The following is a 17,049-nucleotide window of genomic DNA, read 5'->3' as shown; positions in this document are numbered from 1 at the left end:
TGGTCTCTGCTGGGCTTTCCTTAAGCTCACTCTCCAGAAGTGCCCACAAAACCTGAATGTCCATCCCTGCAGTGTCACCCATGGGTGTAATACCAGCCTCCTCCTTACTCCATCCCTGCTTTGCCCTTGTGGTGGGCCCTGAGTGTGTGCTCTGAGTCTCTTGGCATTTCCCACAAGAAATGGGGAGCTGATGACTGCTCATTACTCTCCTTCTCTTCGTAATTTGTGCACATTATTGACAACTGTTTCATGTTTATGCCAAATCAGCAGTGAAAATGTGTGCAGAGAAACAGGAATTTCCCCACTCTTCAGCTCTGAGTGAGTGACCAGCCCAGGAATCCCCAGCGCGGGGAAGGGAGCAGTGCCCAGTGGGATGGTGGAGGTGGGATATACACCTGGGTGAAATCCCAGATGTGCAGAGGGGGATTAATCACTCTCCCTTGCAATATAAATATAGGGAACACCAGATCCAACCATACAGCAGGCTCAGAGTGAACCTTTGGCAATAAGGGTGGAGTTAGCATGGTGTTATGATCACTGTAAAAGTAGATATTCCAGAAAACTTGGGCAATCTGATGGAAGAAACAAGACTGTTCTGTGCAGGATCTCACCCTTGCTTTATGAAACCTGAATTGCTTGAGCCTGAGCACAAATCTGGAGCTGTATTTTTAGCTATTGCTTACCCTTGTTTGTAGGTTCTGTCTGGCATCTGCTTTCCTGGCCAGTGTGGAGACAGGAAAGACATAAAATAATAGACATCCTTCATGAATATTTTTCTTTGAGGATGGAGAAGAACTGAGATGTGTCAGTTGGCTGGTTTGTAGCATTCACTCAGTTTTGGGGAAAAAAAATATAAACTATAGGACATTTGATTTCAAAATGCATTTCAAAATGAAGGAAAATGAAAATGTTTTAAGTGCAAACAAGTATATACAAGCAAAAAAAAAAAAAAGTCTAGTAGGATCTTCATTCACTGCCTATTTGCAGTTTTCATCCCCTACTGTCAAAGCACTGTGATCAGCAGAGATAAATTCATTGTATTTTCCATATGGCTGAGATATTTCTTGAGCTCATTTTGGACAAATGTGGCAAAATTTGCTGCTAAGTCTGTCCTGTGGTTCCAAAATATCCCCCAAAATATGTTTGCTTTGACGGTGAGAACGAAATAGTAGATCTTTCTTAAGGTGTTGATCTGGGAGCATCATCTCCCAATTGGCTTCCTTTTTTTATCCCTAAGTGAGCTTTTAAAACCTTGCTACGGAAGCACAAGGATGAGATGGGGAAATATAATGAAGCTGAGGCAGGGATTCAGCACAGGCCTCTTCCCTCACACTTTGTCCTCTGACATAACCACAGCAGAGTGGAAGTTCACTCTGTTTGTATTTGACACCACGTTTCTGTGAATACACATAAGTGAGCTTGGCTCAGGTGCACATTTTAAATATCAGAATATCCAGGGTGGGATATGACTCTCACACCTCTGTCCCATATTCACACTAACATAGCATTGACCAAAGATTTTGCCGTGATGCTCTTCCATAACTCCATCTGTATACAGATGTTCTGTATCGGAATAAATACCAAATAAATAAAGTGTCTAAAATTGTGAGAATTTAGCTGTATTTACCTCCTTAGGACCTGAGCAATTTCCTCTGTGTGAAGAGGATTTCCACATTTTAATGGCCACAGCTGAACCCACGTGGGAGCTTCCCAGGCTCTGTGTAAGCAGTCCCTCCTCTGGAGCAGTTCTGGCGGGGACTCAAGGATACAAGGACACATTTTTGTTGCATCAGGAGACAGTTGTTTCTCCTCCTTCTAGGAGACTGAGAGGCACAAACAGGACATACTTTGTACCCACCAGCACTCATCCACACAACAGGGGAAAGTTTGTGCTGCTCTGACTCTGAAAATGTGCTGAAATCGTATTGTACAACAGATTAAAGGTGAAATGATGATGAACTTGAATAAACTTGCCGTGGGGAATTAACTGTATCCCCCTCAAACCAGCTTCACAATCAATCCTTGAGTTCAGGTTGCCTTGAACTGAACCCCCAAAGCCAAATTTGTACCTGTTCTCTTCCAGGGGAGTCATAAAAGCAGAATGAAACAAGCAAGGGCAGCTTCCTCAAACTTTGCTTTTTGCAATTTCCTTCCTGAGCTCTTGCTAAATGAGGCACTCTCCACATATTACTCTATTCCCAATGCTTGACTTTCCAGGGGAAAGCTCTGCTGTTCTTGCCGTGGTTCAGGTTCAGTGTCACTAAGCTGGGGAAGGAGGGGGACAAAAGACACTGGCCACATGACAATATTCTTGTTTTTCCTTTCCTGGAAAACTTGCTGGGTGAATGAACACAAAGTTTGCAGTACTCTTCTGAAATGACCTTGTTTAAGGCAGCTACAGATTACCAGAAAACTGGAGAGGGAACATCAATGTGTCATTAGCCTGACATGCAGGAAATGTGCAGGGATTTTTAAAATTCATAAATAAGCTGTTGTTCCTGTGTTCAAATATGTGATTGGTGATTTTCAGAGAAATTGAAGAAGTAAAGCTCGTATGGATGCTGTCAGGTGGCTGCAGGTGCATAAAAGGGACAACTGAGTGCTTGGATTTCTTGTTACTGATACTGAACAAGCTGAATTTTGGCTGCAGATCCCATTTATTACTATATTATTATTATTACTTTTATTTTTATTATTTTTATTCCTTTCCTATTAGGCTCAACAAAATACTACTCTCAGCAACTTTACCATGCTGTAGAATTAATTTTGAAGTGAATCTATATTAAGAAACTAATTATTTTGAGCCCTTCATCTAATCAAAGTCCCTCAGAGGTTCTCATGCTGCTCCTACAAGGACCTGCTGAGGGGTGGAATGGGCAGAACCTGCTGAACAGATGAAGGTGCTGAAATGTCAGAAATATTCAGCTGCAAATTGCACAGCAGGGAGGTGATACCCCCAGCTGAAATCTGGGCACCGAATGAGATCTGATACCCCTACAGGCAGATTAGATGCTCTAGAAATAGGGGCATAAAAGATCCAGGTATATAATATCTAAATAGTCATTTGAAACCAAAGACATGAGGCCCTGGTCCTCCTAAATCAGTGATTTGCTGATGTATTTTTGATGGTTTATTTCTCTGTAAAAGAACATTTGAGAGGCGTCTTGCTAATTTTTACATTTCAGTGACATAGTGTTGCCTTTTTATTGAATATTTTTGCTTGTTTGGTTGTCAGACTGAGAGTAACAGAAATTTGGAATTTCCTTTTTCTTATAGCTACATACATAATAATTTCCCTTTTCTAGCCTTTGACAGAAATAACAATCCTAACTCCTTTAATTATTGCTTTCCTCTGAACTTCTCAAATCCCTGGGGATGCAGAACACTTGTTTGCAGCCTGTTATTATTTGGAGCAATGGGAGAAGTCAGATGCAGGAAAACAGCATCTGCCACAGGAATTTTAGACACAAGTTCCTGTTGAGCACTCTAAGAACTTTCAAAAATCACTTCTCACCTGATTTCCTTTATATTTAAATTAAGTGCCTGATGGAACTGATGAAGTATGCACAGATTTAATCAAACAGAAGATTTGGCCACACCAGTGTCACCAGTAGAGGCACTGGGATATGGCTGTGGGCACCAACAGCCTGTAAAGCTCTTCCTTCATCTCCTGTCACCTAATTGCTGTGTTCACACACTCCTACCACAACAAAAAATAAAGTGACCCAGCCTGAACAATTCTATATTTAAAGCATAAATTCTCTGGCGAACATTAACTACCCGTGACTTTGCTCCTCCATTTTCTCACCTGATTTTCGTTTCCTGAAGGACAAACTTTCCTGGTACACACTCCAAAAGCAATTGTCTTCCATGGTTGAGTTCCAGACCTTTAAAAATAGGCTTGCAATGGAAATGCTGACGTGCCAGCTGGCGGCTGCTGCAGTGACACATTCACAATAGGCAACTCTTCAGCCACAGGGAACTGGGAATGGGCAGCTTTGGGGGACTGGGAATCGCATTTAATCAAGGACTGCAGCAGCACAGCATCCTACACTTGTCTGTGCAGTGGTTGACTTCTGAGCCAAAAAATTCAGCATGGAAAGCGTTTGAGCGGTGGGGTGCACCAGCTTGCCCCCTTGTTTGTGCTCATTTCACCGAAATTGTTAGGCAATTAAGAATGGTTTGAGTCTTCCTTTGCTCTATCTAAAGCGCAGGGCTTATCGATAAGACACACAGCGTGTTCAAACACAAACCGTCACTGAGGCAGTTTTCTACCCTTTAGAAACATACTTTTGACAGTATCATCTAGTGAATTCCAGCTCCTAAAATCGAACGGTGACGGGGGAATATAATTTTTTTTTCATGCACGCTCTTCCTCCTGCCCTCGTTGGGCAGCGCCGCCGTGTTTCTCTCCGAACACACACGCCTGCAGACAAAGGCGCCGGGGCCGGTTTGCGGTAACCGCGGCGAGGCGGCTCCGCTGCCGCCCCGGCTCCTTCTCGCCTCCCACCGCCGCGGGCCCGCCGCCCGCGCTTCCTGTCCCCACGCCTCGCAAATTCGGAAAAAAACAAAACCCAACGAAACTTTGGGGGTTTTCTTTTTTTCTTCCTCTCTCTATCTCTCCCTCTCTTTTTTTTTTTTTTAGCCCCCCTCCATCTCTGTCAGGTCCGTGGGAAGAAGAGCCTCCCCGCGCCGGTCCCGCAGGCGGTGCCCCTCAGCGCCGATCGCCGACAGCCCGCGTCCCCTCAGGCCTGTCCCCAAACCATCCCTGTCCCCTCATCCCCAATCCTCTTATCACCAATCCCTATCAGCGCTCATCCCCCTCAGACCTGTCCCTGCGGTCCCGCGTCCTCACCTCCGATTCCCTCACCCCCGTCCCTCATCCCGTGTCCCTCACCCCCAATCCCTCCATTCCCAACCCCCTCAACCCCAATTCATCCATCCCAGTCCCCTTCAGACCTATCCCCCAATCCCTCCATCTCCCATCTCCAATCCCCTCACCTCCACTCCCCCTCAGATCTGTCCCTCCCTCCCAACCCCATCATTCCCAACCCCATCATTCCCAATCCCCTCCATTCCCAACCCCTCCATCCCCAATCCCCCTCAGCGCGGCGCCGCCCGCCCGCCCGCGGCCCCGGTGACGTCACCGCGCGTCACTCCCCCCTCCCCTCCCCATGCAGGGGATTCTCCGTCCCGCCCTGACGTCACCGCGGAGCGGCGCAGGCCCCGCCCCCGCGGGCCGCCATGTTGGGGGCGTGCGCGGGGCAGCGCAGCGCGGCGCCGCCCCCGCCGGCCGGCAGCGCCCGCACCCCGCGCTCCGCTCCGCGCCCCGCGCCCGGCCCCGCGCCTCCCCGCACGCCCACCGCCAGCGGCCGAGCCGCCGCGGCCCCACAGCCGGGACATGGTGCCCTGCGCGCCGCTGGACGACGAGCCGCAGCCCTGCCACAAAATGGAGCTGTACGTGAGCGGCGCCGAGGTCAGTGCGGGGCGGAAGGCGGTGGGCGGGGGGGGGGGGGGGGGGACTCGGGGCAGGCCGGCTCCGCGCCCCGCCGGCACCTGCGCCCGGCTCGGCCTCCCGCGGCCCCTCCGCCGGCCTCGCCTCGCTGCCCCCTCGGCCCGCCCGCCGCCCCCGGCCTGCGCCCCGCCGCGACCCGCGCCCGCCCTGCCCGGCCCCGCCGCCCGGCCCCGGCCCGCAGCCGGCGGCCCCCGCCCGCCCCCGCCGCCCCGCGGGCCCCGCCGCCGCCGCGCAGCCCCCCGGGCCCGGCCGTTCCCCCCGGGCCGGCGCCGGGACACGTGCGGAGGTAGCGGGACCGGCGCCCCCGGGGGAGGCCGGTGCTTTTGTGTCGCCTCCCGGCCGCGTCGTGTCACAGGTGTCCGTCCCCCGCTTAGCATCCCAGGGGCTGTAAACTCACTTTTGTGGCCGTAGCGCCTGTGAAAAGTTACTTTAAGTTCTGCTGGAAATGTGCTCGCGTTAATGTGGGTGCGCGTCCAGGTGGGTTGGCACTACGGGGGTCCCTTTGCCTTCTGGAATAGCTATAGCTTAATTTTCATACACGTAACGACCTGAGAGAACCAGGAGTGCCTGACTGGAGGTTTGGATGCTTAAACCTTGAATAACTACCTCTGGGTTGATTATAATAAACACAACAAGCAGAGAGAACCAGGAGTGCCTGGCTGAGGTTTGGATGCTTAAACGTGCTAGAGAACGGGGAACGACTTCGAGGTATTGGTCAGTGCTCGAGATGCTTTATCAGCAAGGAGCGAATGCACTTTAGAAGAAAATAAAAGGTAAAACTGGTTCTGTTGCAATGATCCCTGTGTCTCAGCAGAACGTGGTGCTCGAGTATTAAAACTCCTGCACTTTGAAATCAGAAGTGAAGGGTTGCATATCAGGTATCGTCAGCTATGACAAATAAAAGATTACACCTAGGTTCTGTTAGACACACAAAAGATGTTATCTAAATAAAGCTGCTTAAAACTGGTCAGACTTGCTTTCTGTAGTGCACCAGACTCTTCTTATTGTAAGTGAAAAGGGTTTGTAGCAAAATCATCTCAAAGTACAACGTGTGTGAGAGTGAAAGGATGTCCTTTAAAGGGTCTTGTTGAAATTTTTTCCCTGATAAAAATTGAAAGGGGAAAAAAAACCCCCAAATTTCTTAGTGCTTTTGATATTTGGGGATTTTAGTACTACTGCCAAGTACTGTAATTACTGGATATGCATTTTTATACCATGGCTGCTACACTCCAAGACTTTAAAATGTTCTGATGGTTAATAATACTTGCTGCAGTCCCTCTGCCTTAATATTAGAGAACTCCTAATTATGTTAGTGAAGCTTCAGGATCAGAAAGTCAGCAGAAGTATTAAGGCTTATTTGTTCATATTGTCTGTAAAAGCAGTTTGTTGTAAGTGAGGTTATTAAACTTAGTGAAGGTCTGAGAACTTTCTTGGTCCTGTTGAACAGTTCTTCAGGAAATATTACGAATTTATGACGTATCAGTGCTAAAATAATCAAGTGTAGAGTATTGCAGCCGAACTGGGATGTGCATCCCTGGTGTTTTTTGGCTGGACAAGTCCCTCCCAGCAAGGAGGGCCAGCAGAGCACAGGACAGGGGTGTCCAGCTGAAAGGGCTCTGTGTTTGTGTAACATCTGAAGGCAGCTGTTTGCAGCAGTCCCTCTTTAAGTTGAGTTTTCCTCAGGCCTGTACCTGAGCTATTTCACAAGGTCTGTGTAAAGCTCCTCCAGCTGTGCTCTGGTGTTAAAAGGAGACCTGATGTTTGTTGTGCCCGTGTTAGGTTTGGCCAGCAGCACTTAAAGCCTATTTCTGCCAAACCAGTTTCTTCAAGTTGAGTCTGAAGTTCCCAAATTCCAGGAACAAATACTTGTGTTGTCATAACCCTTTCTGTATGTGATCTCAGGTGTGCTGCACTTCTCACTTGCTGGATTTCTGCATCCACATGGATTGGGGATTCAACAAAGGTGTATTTTATGTCAAAATGAATTTTAGCTTGGGCTTAAATTTAATGGAATTAAGTGTAGCTCATAGTACTCATTACAGCCTTGTGTTGGCAGTCTGAGAGATCTGTGACCTTGGCCTTGCTGGAGCTGCAGTCAACAGAGCTACTGTGAAATAGGTTTTTATTCTGAAGATTAACTTGTGCCTTTTGGTGCTCTTGTCCATCAGCTGTGGCACAGGAGGAAAAATCAGAAGAATGGTTTACTCTGAGGACTCTGCTTGTTGACTAAATTTAGGATTATGTTATTAGCAGTAAGTGCATTTCCAGTAGCACTTGTGTTGACTTGGATTGAAAACACCTGGCAAGGAAAGGAGGTGATCTTGAAAGTAGGAAACAAATTCTCATGCTTCGAGTCACAAGAACAGCAGGAACTTTTGGAAGAAATCATTGAAGGTCAGGATTGAATTATTTTTCCGTTTTTGGGGTGCGCTTTGAAGTGCTGAGAATTTGGGGCTGTGCACTGTGGTGTTCCTGTGTTTATATTCCTGTGACAGTATCACTTGTGAAGCTGTTTTTCCAGCTGACTGGGAATTCCTTAAGCCTAGGTAGGAAGGAACAGTGTTGTACTGTTAAAACTTCAGATATTCAGTGAACTTCTTTCCCCCGGATATTAGATTAATTAGTATTTCCATGGTAATAAAAATGGGTGCGAGGGTATTGATTATAATCAACTGTTGTAGATTATTAAAATGTAATTGCAATCTACAAAGAAACAGGAAAACGTCAACATTTTACTGACCAAACTGAATGAAATGCAGAAGTAGTTGGAATTGGGCAGAATACAGGAATTTGGGCACTTTCTGCCCCTTGAACTGGGAGGATTGCATTGACAATGTACCGTGTAATTGCTGTAAGCAAGTAATGAATATTGTGAATTGCATAAATGCAACCTCCTTCTCAAGTACTTATTTTTGCAATAAATACTTCAGGAACCAGTTGCTTAACTGTGCCTGATTGTGACAAGCAAGACAAGACTGAAACAAAAAAAAGTGACTGAAAACTAAAGTGTTCTGCTGGAAAACGGAGCTGCATTGAAAGTTGCTGCCCTTCAAAAGGCATTTTCGTGAGCTGAGCCCTGCTGCTGTTGTGCATGAGCTGCTGCCTTTGCCAGTTGAAATAAATACATCTTTGATTTTGGCCAGTGTTTTCAGCCCATCCTCTGGAGCACGTTCTGAGCCTGGTCTGTCAAAGGCCACTGAATTTTGTCAGTGTTAGGAGTTGCATAACTCCTTTGTGAGTAATTACTGGCAGTGACGTGGATGACTCAGCTCTACCTAGTTTTGTGCATCTCTCAGAACCTCCACAATCGGCTGGTGTTCTGTTAAGGAGAGAAAGTAAAACATTGCCCCTGATTTGGGCACCCTCAGCCATTGCAGCAATGTACAGATTTTGTAAAGATCTTTAAGAACAGGTTGCCTCTTAAAAAAATTAAAAAAAAGTATTCATATTAATGCTCTTAAAGGGGAAACAATGAGTGTCTTTATGCATTGAAAAGTGCTGCAATACAGTAATAATGGTGGTGGGTTTGTTTACCACTTCTGACATTAGTGTTGGGAATCTGCTGTAGTGTTCTGAGTCTCTGACAGGAGCCAGGAGTCTGTTGCCAACAACTCAGCTTGCTTCCTGCAGGGTACCTTTGGAGACACTTCACAATAACCCTAAATCCAAAGAGTGGTATGATTCGTTAACTCATCATAGATAGAATTCTGCTACTTATGTAGTACTTCACTACATTAAGAAAAGAAAATTGAAATAGTTGCTTTCCTCAAGCTTAAATCTTGCCCTTTTCCAGAATTACCTGCCATTAAACATGGTTTGGAGACTGGGTGCTTTATGCCCTTTCATTCTGGAGTTAAGATCATGTACACAGGCAGGAATGAAAAGATCTCAAGTCCTTTGCTAATTCAGTGATCCCTGCACTTGGGGTCATCTTTGTGTCTTGTCAGTGCTATAACTTGTTGGAGGCACATGTAATTGTCCCTTGATCTGATAATGGGAAGGATCAGAATGTTCTTTGAAAATCACTAATTATATGTTGCTGAAGGTTTGGTGTCCTGTTTGAATGTGTGATTTGTTTGCCACAGGAAAAGAACTTTGTAGCTCTCCCTAGTAATTGATTATGGGTTTCAGGTGTTGTAGGTTTCTTTCTCTCTCTCTTTTACTTGGTGTGTTAAAGACTGTGAGGGAATTTAGAGGCCTCTTCCAGTTGTGGGGGAAATTGAGGGACTGAGGCTGGCCCCGAGTTTGTGCGGGTGGGGAGTGGATGTGCCCTCAAATCTCTCAGACGTATCTCAGGAAATCCTCAGTAGGCCAATGTGTTGCTAATTAAATTAATGGTGCAAACTCTCTATAGGTGTAATTAAGAATAAATGAGGAACAAATGTGGTCATCCTGTCAGGATTTTTTTTTTTCAGTCTTTTTGACATAATTGGGATTTCTGGTGTAAGCTTCCACTCAAATATTTTGAAATAAGTGTTTGAAGCATTCCTTCTGTGTTTGGGGAAGGAGACTGCTTTTTCCTTTGTTGATGTGGGAGAACTGAGGTGCCGCTCTGGGAACACCACAGTAACTTCCCAAATGGAGCCCAGGGAAGGAGGAGCTGTGGAGGGTACAGGAGGTCTTGGTGATCCTTGTGTAGAATTTTACCTGTTTGAAACCAGACATGATTTTAGGTGAGTGATGCTGAATACTGATTTTACTTCTAATTATACTATGATGATAAAATTCCCAGCTCTGCTTTTTCTAGAATTTTTAAAATTCTGTTTGAATGCCTCAGTGAAGACATGTAAAACCGGGGCAGGATGAACCTGCTTTACATCTTCCACTGCTTTTCCTGGGATTTGGCATTTTTGCTGACCTTTGCCTGGCTTCTTTCAACCAAAACTTGTAGACCCACCAGGTCCTAAGGCATTTACCATGTAAACAGTGAAAACATCCTTAATATGGGGCAGAGGGGGAAGGCAAATGGTTCAAATCTTTGATAATACTGGGAATCCTCTGTTCTGCTGTACTAATCAGAGGAAAAACATGTGCGATAGTCATTAAGCCTTTTCCCAGCCCACAGAAGTCCTTTGGACATTCTCCCAAGGTAGCAGCGATGGTCCCAGCCATGGGATCTGTGTCGCTGTTTAAATCCAGAGGCACATGGCTCCCTGTGAGGCAGCTGGGACCCTCAGCCTGCCCCTCTGCAAAAGTATCTCACCTGCCAGGTGCTCTGACCTAAGCTTTGAGCTCATCTGTTTACACAGTTCCTTTTGTTATTTTATACTAACCAGCAACGTGGGGTACGTACTTTGTGTCATTTCCAGAACGTGTGTTTGGAAAGTATTTTCAGTGTTTGCCTAAATGTCTGAGTTCAGTTTGTGTTTTCATGGGAGTTAATGTTTAAAATGTTCAGTTGTAGGACTTGAGCAGCCCTGAACAGTAAAATGATTGGAAGATGAAGGAATCTCCTTCACAATCATAGCACTGGCTTCTTTCACCTGTTCTTTTTATAGAGAGCTGTGCTTTTTAATTCTCAATAATAAATTAAATATGTGCATTTGTAGATATTTAGTAAGTAATGACTTACAGGTTGAAATCGTTCTGTTTTATATGTGTTTATGCATAAATATTCATGATTAAATCACTAAAAGGAGCCTCACTTGGCTGTGGAAGCTGCATTTTGTATCTGGTTTCCACAGAGGTGGGAAATAAGTATTAACTGTCACTTTACCTTTTTTTTTTTTGCCAGCTTCTGGTTATTGAAACGTGGCCAATTAAGTGACTGTACAAGACAGTAATGATTTGATTTTTGTCATTGACTTTTTTTAGCTGAATTACTTAACAGGCTACCAGACTTTGGGTTATATACCAACAAGTTTGCAGATTTTTGTTCCTTTTTTTTTTTTTTTTTTTTTAATGGACAGTGACCAGGCTTCACAAACAAATATGGCAAAAAATGTAGTTATGTGTATCAAGCATTAAAAGAATATTCATGCCCTTGAACATCAAATTCTTTGGACTACAAATTGGCAGGTATCCCAGTCTGTATCAGTACAGAGAGACTGGACAGGAAAAAACAAACACAAACCAAGGAGCAGCAGTGAAGAGGAAAAGTGCATGATAGGAAATTGTTAATTAAGATGATTACCTGCCATAAAAATCCAATAGCTTAGTGTACTTGATTTGCCAGCAAGTTGAAAGTACAATGAATGGTGTTCTCGGGGACAGCCTAGATGAAATGACACTGATTTTGGGTTCAAAACCCCGTTCCAGCCCCATTTTTTGTATCTGTATTGTTTTCAGTGTATCTGCAGTTCTTTTGGCTGGTAGCATTGGTTCTAGAGCTTAAATTTAGGTAACAAAACTTGGAAAATGTTGCCCATATTTATAGAAAGAAAAGGTGAAATGCACAATAAAATCACTTCAAAATAAAGTCCATGAAGGAACAATGTTATTACATTTCTGAGTACCTGGAGTAGAAACCCAGTTTATTTCTAGTTCTAAATAAGCTTTATGGACAGTTTTGGTGGGCTTCACTTTGGTTCACATTTGAATGTAATCTTAGGGTGCTGTGAAAGGAAATTGCATGGAAATGAGGTTGGAGGTCAGAGCTGGGCTGAACTTCAGTGTTACTTCTGGGTTTATTCTGCTAATTCTTAAAATTACAGCCACCATGAGTGTCTTGTCCCTCCCACTGTCTAATTGGGAAAAAATTAATTCTGCAAAAAAAGAAGTAAGTTATGTAGCAAATGAGTATTTTTGGTTTCTGGATCCAGGGTAATGCCTGAATGATTTTTGGCCATTAAAGTTGGGGTGGCAATACATGAGAGACCAATGATGGGCATGGGTTGGAGGTACCATTGGTTAAACTGAGTTATGATAAATAGAAATTTGTAGAATGAAAATAAATGAAGCTTTGTGCTATTTACTCAATCTGTTTTTCTGGTGGTTTTTTTGTGGGTTTTTTTTTTTTTTCCCCCTCCTGGTAAGGATATAGTCCAAAAATATGTGCCAGTATCTTGCTACAAAAATTGGAGATTTAATTTTATCTAAAACATTAATTTGTGAATTAGCTCTCAAAAGCAGGAGTCTGTAGCAGCAGTGGGAGTGGTTGAGAGTTTGCCTGGGTGACACAGTCGTGGTCCAAATCTGTCCCTGCAGCCCCACCTGTTCCTCCAGATTCTGGGTTTGGTTCTGAACAGAGGAATCTGTGGGGCATTTCTTTGTAGTCCTGTGTTTTACCAACTCCCATGCCGACAGTAATACCATATTCAGAAGTAAAAGAAAAAAAAGTTCTTACCCGGCCTAAGAACTTAATTGGTTCAACTTCTGTTTTCAGAAAAAAAGGTTCATGTTTTCTTATGTCATTTCTAGTTAGTATTTTAGTGTGAGACCTGTACCATGTAAAGGTAGAGATGCTGAGCAATTAATATATGAATAAATCAGCAGTTATTACTAGCAAAATCCATAATGGCATTCACCTGTTTTTGTCAGGTATTTCCAGTTTTTAATGAATGCTTTGCATGTCTGAACAGAGCATGTCCTTCATATTTCTGGGGTTTGGTATTCTTTTATTTATTTTCAGCACTGAATTGTTTGTGACTTAGAGAGTGCTTAAACTAAGTTTTGATTTTTTATATTTTTACTGCAGCTATAAACTTGATATTTTCAAAAAGGCTTGGGATCATTTTTTCATCTTTTTTGTTTCAGCTGCAAATCAATTTTCGTTAGAAGACTCTAGGTTTCTGAAAAGCATCTGCAGCATAAGTTTTGTTCATAACTGGGGAATTCTTCATTAGTGTCATCCTGTAGGGGTGGTATCTGTAGCTTTTAAAGGAGTTTTAAATTAATCCCAATTAAATAACACTGGCATAATAATAATGATGGCATTTACAAAAGGAGATGCTAAATGATACATAAGGGAGATACTAAATATAACTACTGAGTAGTAGTGTTTGTTTGAAACTACAGCTTTAAATTAGAGCAACCCCACCACCAGTTTTCACTTGTGTGCTCTGAAATGTAAGTTGGTCAAATTTCAAACTCTTATTAATTTGAAATTGCTGTGTCTTAATGATGTTTTTGCCTTTTTTTTTTTTTTCCCCTTCTTTCCTGCATTCCCCTTTCCAGCTAAATGGCCTTAAAATGGCAGATGAGCCCATGGAAGAAGGTGAACCATATTCCTACCACGTAAGTGTTTGACTCCTGCTCACTTTGTCCACTCATTAGCATGACCTCCTGTTGAAGCAAAATTTATGCACTCCCTGCTCTTTAATAACTTCTGAACCCATCATTTTATTTGAACAGTATCTGAGGAGACTCTACGTCTCAAAGGTGGCTTTGGAAATTAGTACCTGGGTAGAGACTGTAAATGCCTTGTTTGGGAAAATTTGCTGCATGAGTCTGAGCTTTATGGAAAGATTCCCTGTGCTGGAGGGAGCATTTGATCCCTCAACCTCAGAAATGCTCAGGCCAACCCGGAACCTTTCATACAGAGTGCTGAATGCTGCTCTTGCTGCAATCATTTGTTCTGCCTTTGTATTTCTAGTGTAGCTTCTGTACCTTCAGCTCACAGGTACTGAATTCTGCTTTTTTAGAACAGAATTAATGTGTACATTAGTATGTTAATTTTGCTTTTATGTAGAAATATCCCAGGTAAGCCCCTCTTGAGCATGGGTATTTTCCATTGCCTGTTTAGGAGATGCTGAAGTGAGATGTGTGTTCTGTGTGCTGGCTAAACCTTGGACTGAAGTTCCTGCTCACCCTGTGATGAAATTCCTGACTTCCCATGGAAAAAGTATTGGCCAGCGTTTCTCAACACGCTCACACTTGTATTTTTGAGCAGGGTCAGGAAGGTATCTGTTGCACAGAGAATCCCTGGCGGTGCCCAAGGCCAGGTTGGATGGGTTTGGAGCACCCTGGGATAGTGGAAGGTGTCCCTGCCCATGGCAGGGGGTGGCACTGGATGAGCTTTCAGATCCCTCGGAGCCAAACCAGTCTGGAATTCTGGGATAAATAGATCTTGTCACCAGCTGTAACCACTGCTTTGTGTTACAATAACAACATGTATAAGGAACGGGTTTGGGGAATGCAGTCCTGGGCGTAGACCCACCTGCTGCCTGGACATTTCCTGGTGTGGAGTGGGTAAATAAAGTGTCAGAGCGGTCTCACATGTAGCAAAGAAAGGAGCAGGGGATTGTCTGAATTTTCTACGGCTCTTGGACGAGTAGTAGGAGGGGAATTGCTGAGCTCTCAGGTGCTTGGAGCCACTTTCCAGGGAGCTCTGACAAATCATGACTGATCCCAGAGTTTCCAGTGGCTCCTTGGCTCCTGATGAGCCTGCTGGGAGCAGGGAAGAGTTCCCTCTTGTGCAACTGGGTAGGAGCTGGTGCCTCAGCTTGGAAAGAAATTTACTGCTCAAGCAGCAGAACACAAAATGAGATAACCAAATTTGCAGTTTGTGGAGGCCAGAGTAGAAATGAAAATGAAAGTGGCCTGGAGCTGCTCTGCTCTTCGTGCTCATTCCTTGGTGGTGATGAAGAGGTCTCTCTATACCTCAGTCATGCCAATTTTTAGTACCTTAATGATAGTTAAGTAAAATTACTTTTTTGTGAAGATAAAACACTTTATATATAAAAAAACCAACTAATTTCATCCATCTCAAGTTAGTCTTTATTTGCATGGAAAACATTTCTCTCTGGAGTTCACATTTAGAAATCCTCTCAGTCTCCTCAGCAACCACGTGTGATGTCACAGGCTAATGGCTCAAGGTGGGTGATAAACACAGGAGAGGCTGAACTCTTAAAGAGCTTTTCTCATGCAAAGTTTCACGGTGTTAAGGAATACAAATTAGGATGGTGAAGAAAAAAGGTTTCTAAATAGAGTATTTTCATATTTCATAGGAAGAAGCAGCCATTAAGTCTGTCGTACAACTTAGTGTGTAATTACACAACTTGTTGCTTTCATCTGTCATCAGATGACTTCGAAATGCTGCTGTTCTTACCTGCCTTAAATTAGGCATGTGTTTAAAAGGTCAAGGAAAATGAAAAGATAGGTGTATCTTTCCTCTGAGTGCATAAATGCACACTCACCTAGGGGGATGGATGAGGGGAAGTTGGGATGCTTATAGTGTGTCATCAGTGTGTGATGGGGGTTTGTGACCAGAGAGGGAAGTAAAGTAACTTGGTTGTGAATTACGGAATTAACTTTGTTTTCCAGCAGTGTCTGGTGTTAATACCCACCTTTGTGTGGGAAGCAGGCAGAACAAACAGGCCTTTCCCAGAAGGAGTATGAAATAAGAGAGAGGAGGGGAAAGGAGTCCTGTGCAGTAACAGCTGGACTACAATTTGGGAATATATCAAGATGTTTGTTTGAACTCTTTCTTTCTCCTTCTGGACAAACAAAGCAATTAAGGCAGAAGCAATTAATGCAGTGTGATGATTGCTTCTTTCTTTTTTTTTTTTTTTTTTTTCTTTTTTTTTTTTTTTCTTTTTTTTTTTCTTTAATTACTGCAGTATGTACAATTTCAGATGAGCAGATTTGTACTTTGAATTTCTGTGTAAAGCCAGAATTTCATCCAGGTACTTCTGTATGAACTGTGATAAAGCTGGTTAGAAGTTTTAATTCACAGTTTGGGGCAGTAAGTTCACCTGACTGTAGAATGATGTTACTTCCAAAACCCAGTTGTTTCATCCAGTACTCAGGTCCTTTCCTGGTGCTGCTTGCACTTCTCATGGAGGGGCTATAATTCACAGGAGGTTGGTGGGGTGTTTTTCTGGTCTCTGCTAAGTGAAGCTTTCAAAATGAAGGCCTGAAGATGAGGACAGGAGACAGCTGATAATCATTTGATGCCCCAAAAGTGAAGTACTGCAAATCAGATGGGATTTTCACTTGGGATTTTGTTGTGTTCAAGAACTTAATTGATATTCTTGATAGTGCTGAGGATGTTGCTCCCTTTCCACCTGCAAGCTGAGGTTGCTGTTGTGGGCCTCAGTTTTTAATTTCAAGGCTGCTTATTTTGACACCTTGCTTGTTTTGGCTCTCAGAAACTTCTCTTACACCATAAAAGCTGCAATCCATTGTGGGATTTATTGTTATCAGGAGTGTTTGTCTTTTCACAACTGGAGCTGCTGTGCCCTGCTTTGCTAAATATGAGAGGGACACAAGAAAGTCAAGAGAACATTAAATCACTCACCTAGCTCAGAATTACCCTCAGCTGTCTGAAGGAGGTCCCCACACAGGATGATCTTCCCAGGAGCTCTGTACCCCAGAGCAGTTTCTTCTCTTGGATGGAAGCATTCTCAGAGTCCTTAAGATGAGTCATCTCTTATTTATGGTCTTCAAATGCTGCCTGTTGCTCCAGCTACAAATTGATGACCAGAGTTATTATTTGCTGCTGTGAAAAGCAATAATTACCCCAAATGATGAAATTCAATTTGGCTTTCATTAATACTTATTTCAGGAAGGGGGAAAGATGAGAAGAGTAATCACTGGGAAAACTAAAGCTGCTAAGCAGAGGTGAAGCACAGAAGTCTTGGTTTAAAAATCTG

The 17,049-nt window shown here is 43.8% G+C and overlaps 1 protein-coding gene across 3 annotated transcripts in view; it reads left to right on the top strand.

The window, feature by feature from the left end:
* Positions 1 to 5,376: 5,376 nt before the first annotated feature.
* The window catches only part of RPS6KA6 (ribosomal protein S6 kinase A6), a 37,024-nt gene continuing 25,351 nt past the window's right edge, over positions 5,377 to 17,049 (top strand). For 2 of the 3 annotated variants that reach the window (XM_066182175.1, XM_066182174.1), the window contains exons 1-2: positions 5,377 to 5,476; positions 13,631 to 13,690. In XM_066182175.1, coding sequence (XP_066038272.1) covers positions 5,402 to 5,476; positions 13,631 to 13,690 — 135 coding nt within the window. In that variant the 5' untranslated portion in view covers positions 5,377 to 5,401. Of the gene's footprint in view, positions 5,477 to 7,888; positions 7,910 to 13,630; positions 13,691 to 17,049 lie in introns of those variants that run through there. The other variant, XM_066182176.1, reaches the window with a different exon arrangement.

This window comes from Chamaea fasciata, unplaced genomic scaffold (assembly GCF_029207755.1).
Source record: "Chamaea fasciata isolate MVZ Bird 193981 ecotype frontalis unplaced genomic scaffold, bChaFas1.0.hap1 SCAF_4, whole genome shotgun sequence".
Lineage (NCBI taxonomy): Eukaryota > Metazoa > Chordata > Aves > Passeriformes > Sylviidae > Chamaea > Chamaea fasciata.
The sequence above is the reverse complement of the archived record's forward strand: the minus strand, read 5'-3'. Positions and strand labels throughout refer to the sequence as shown.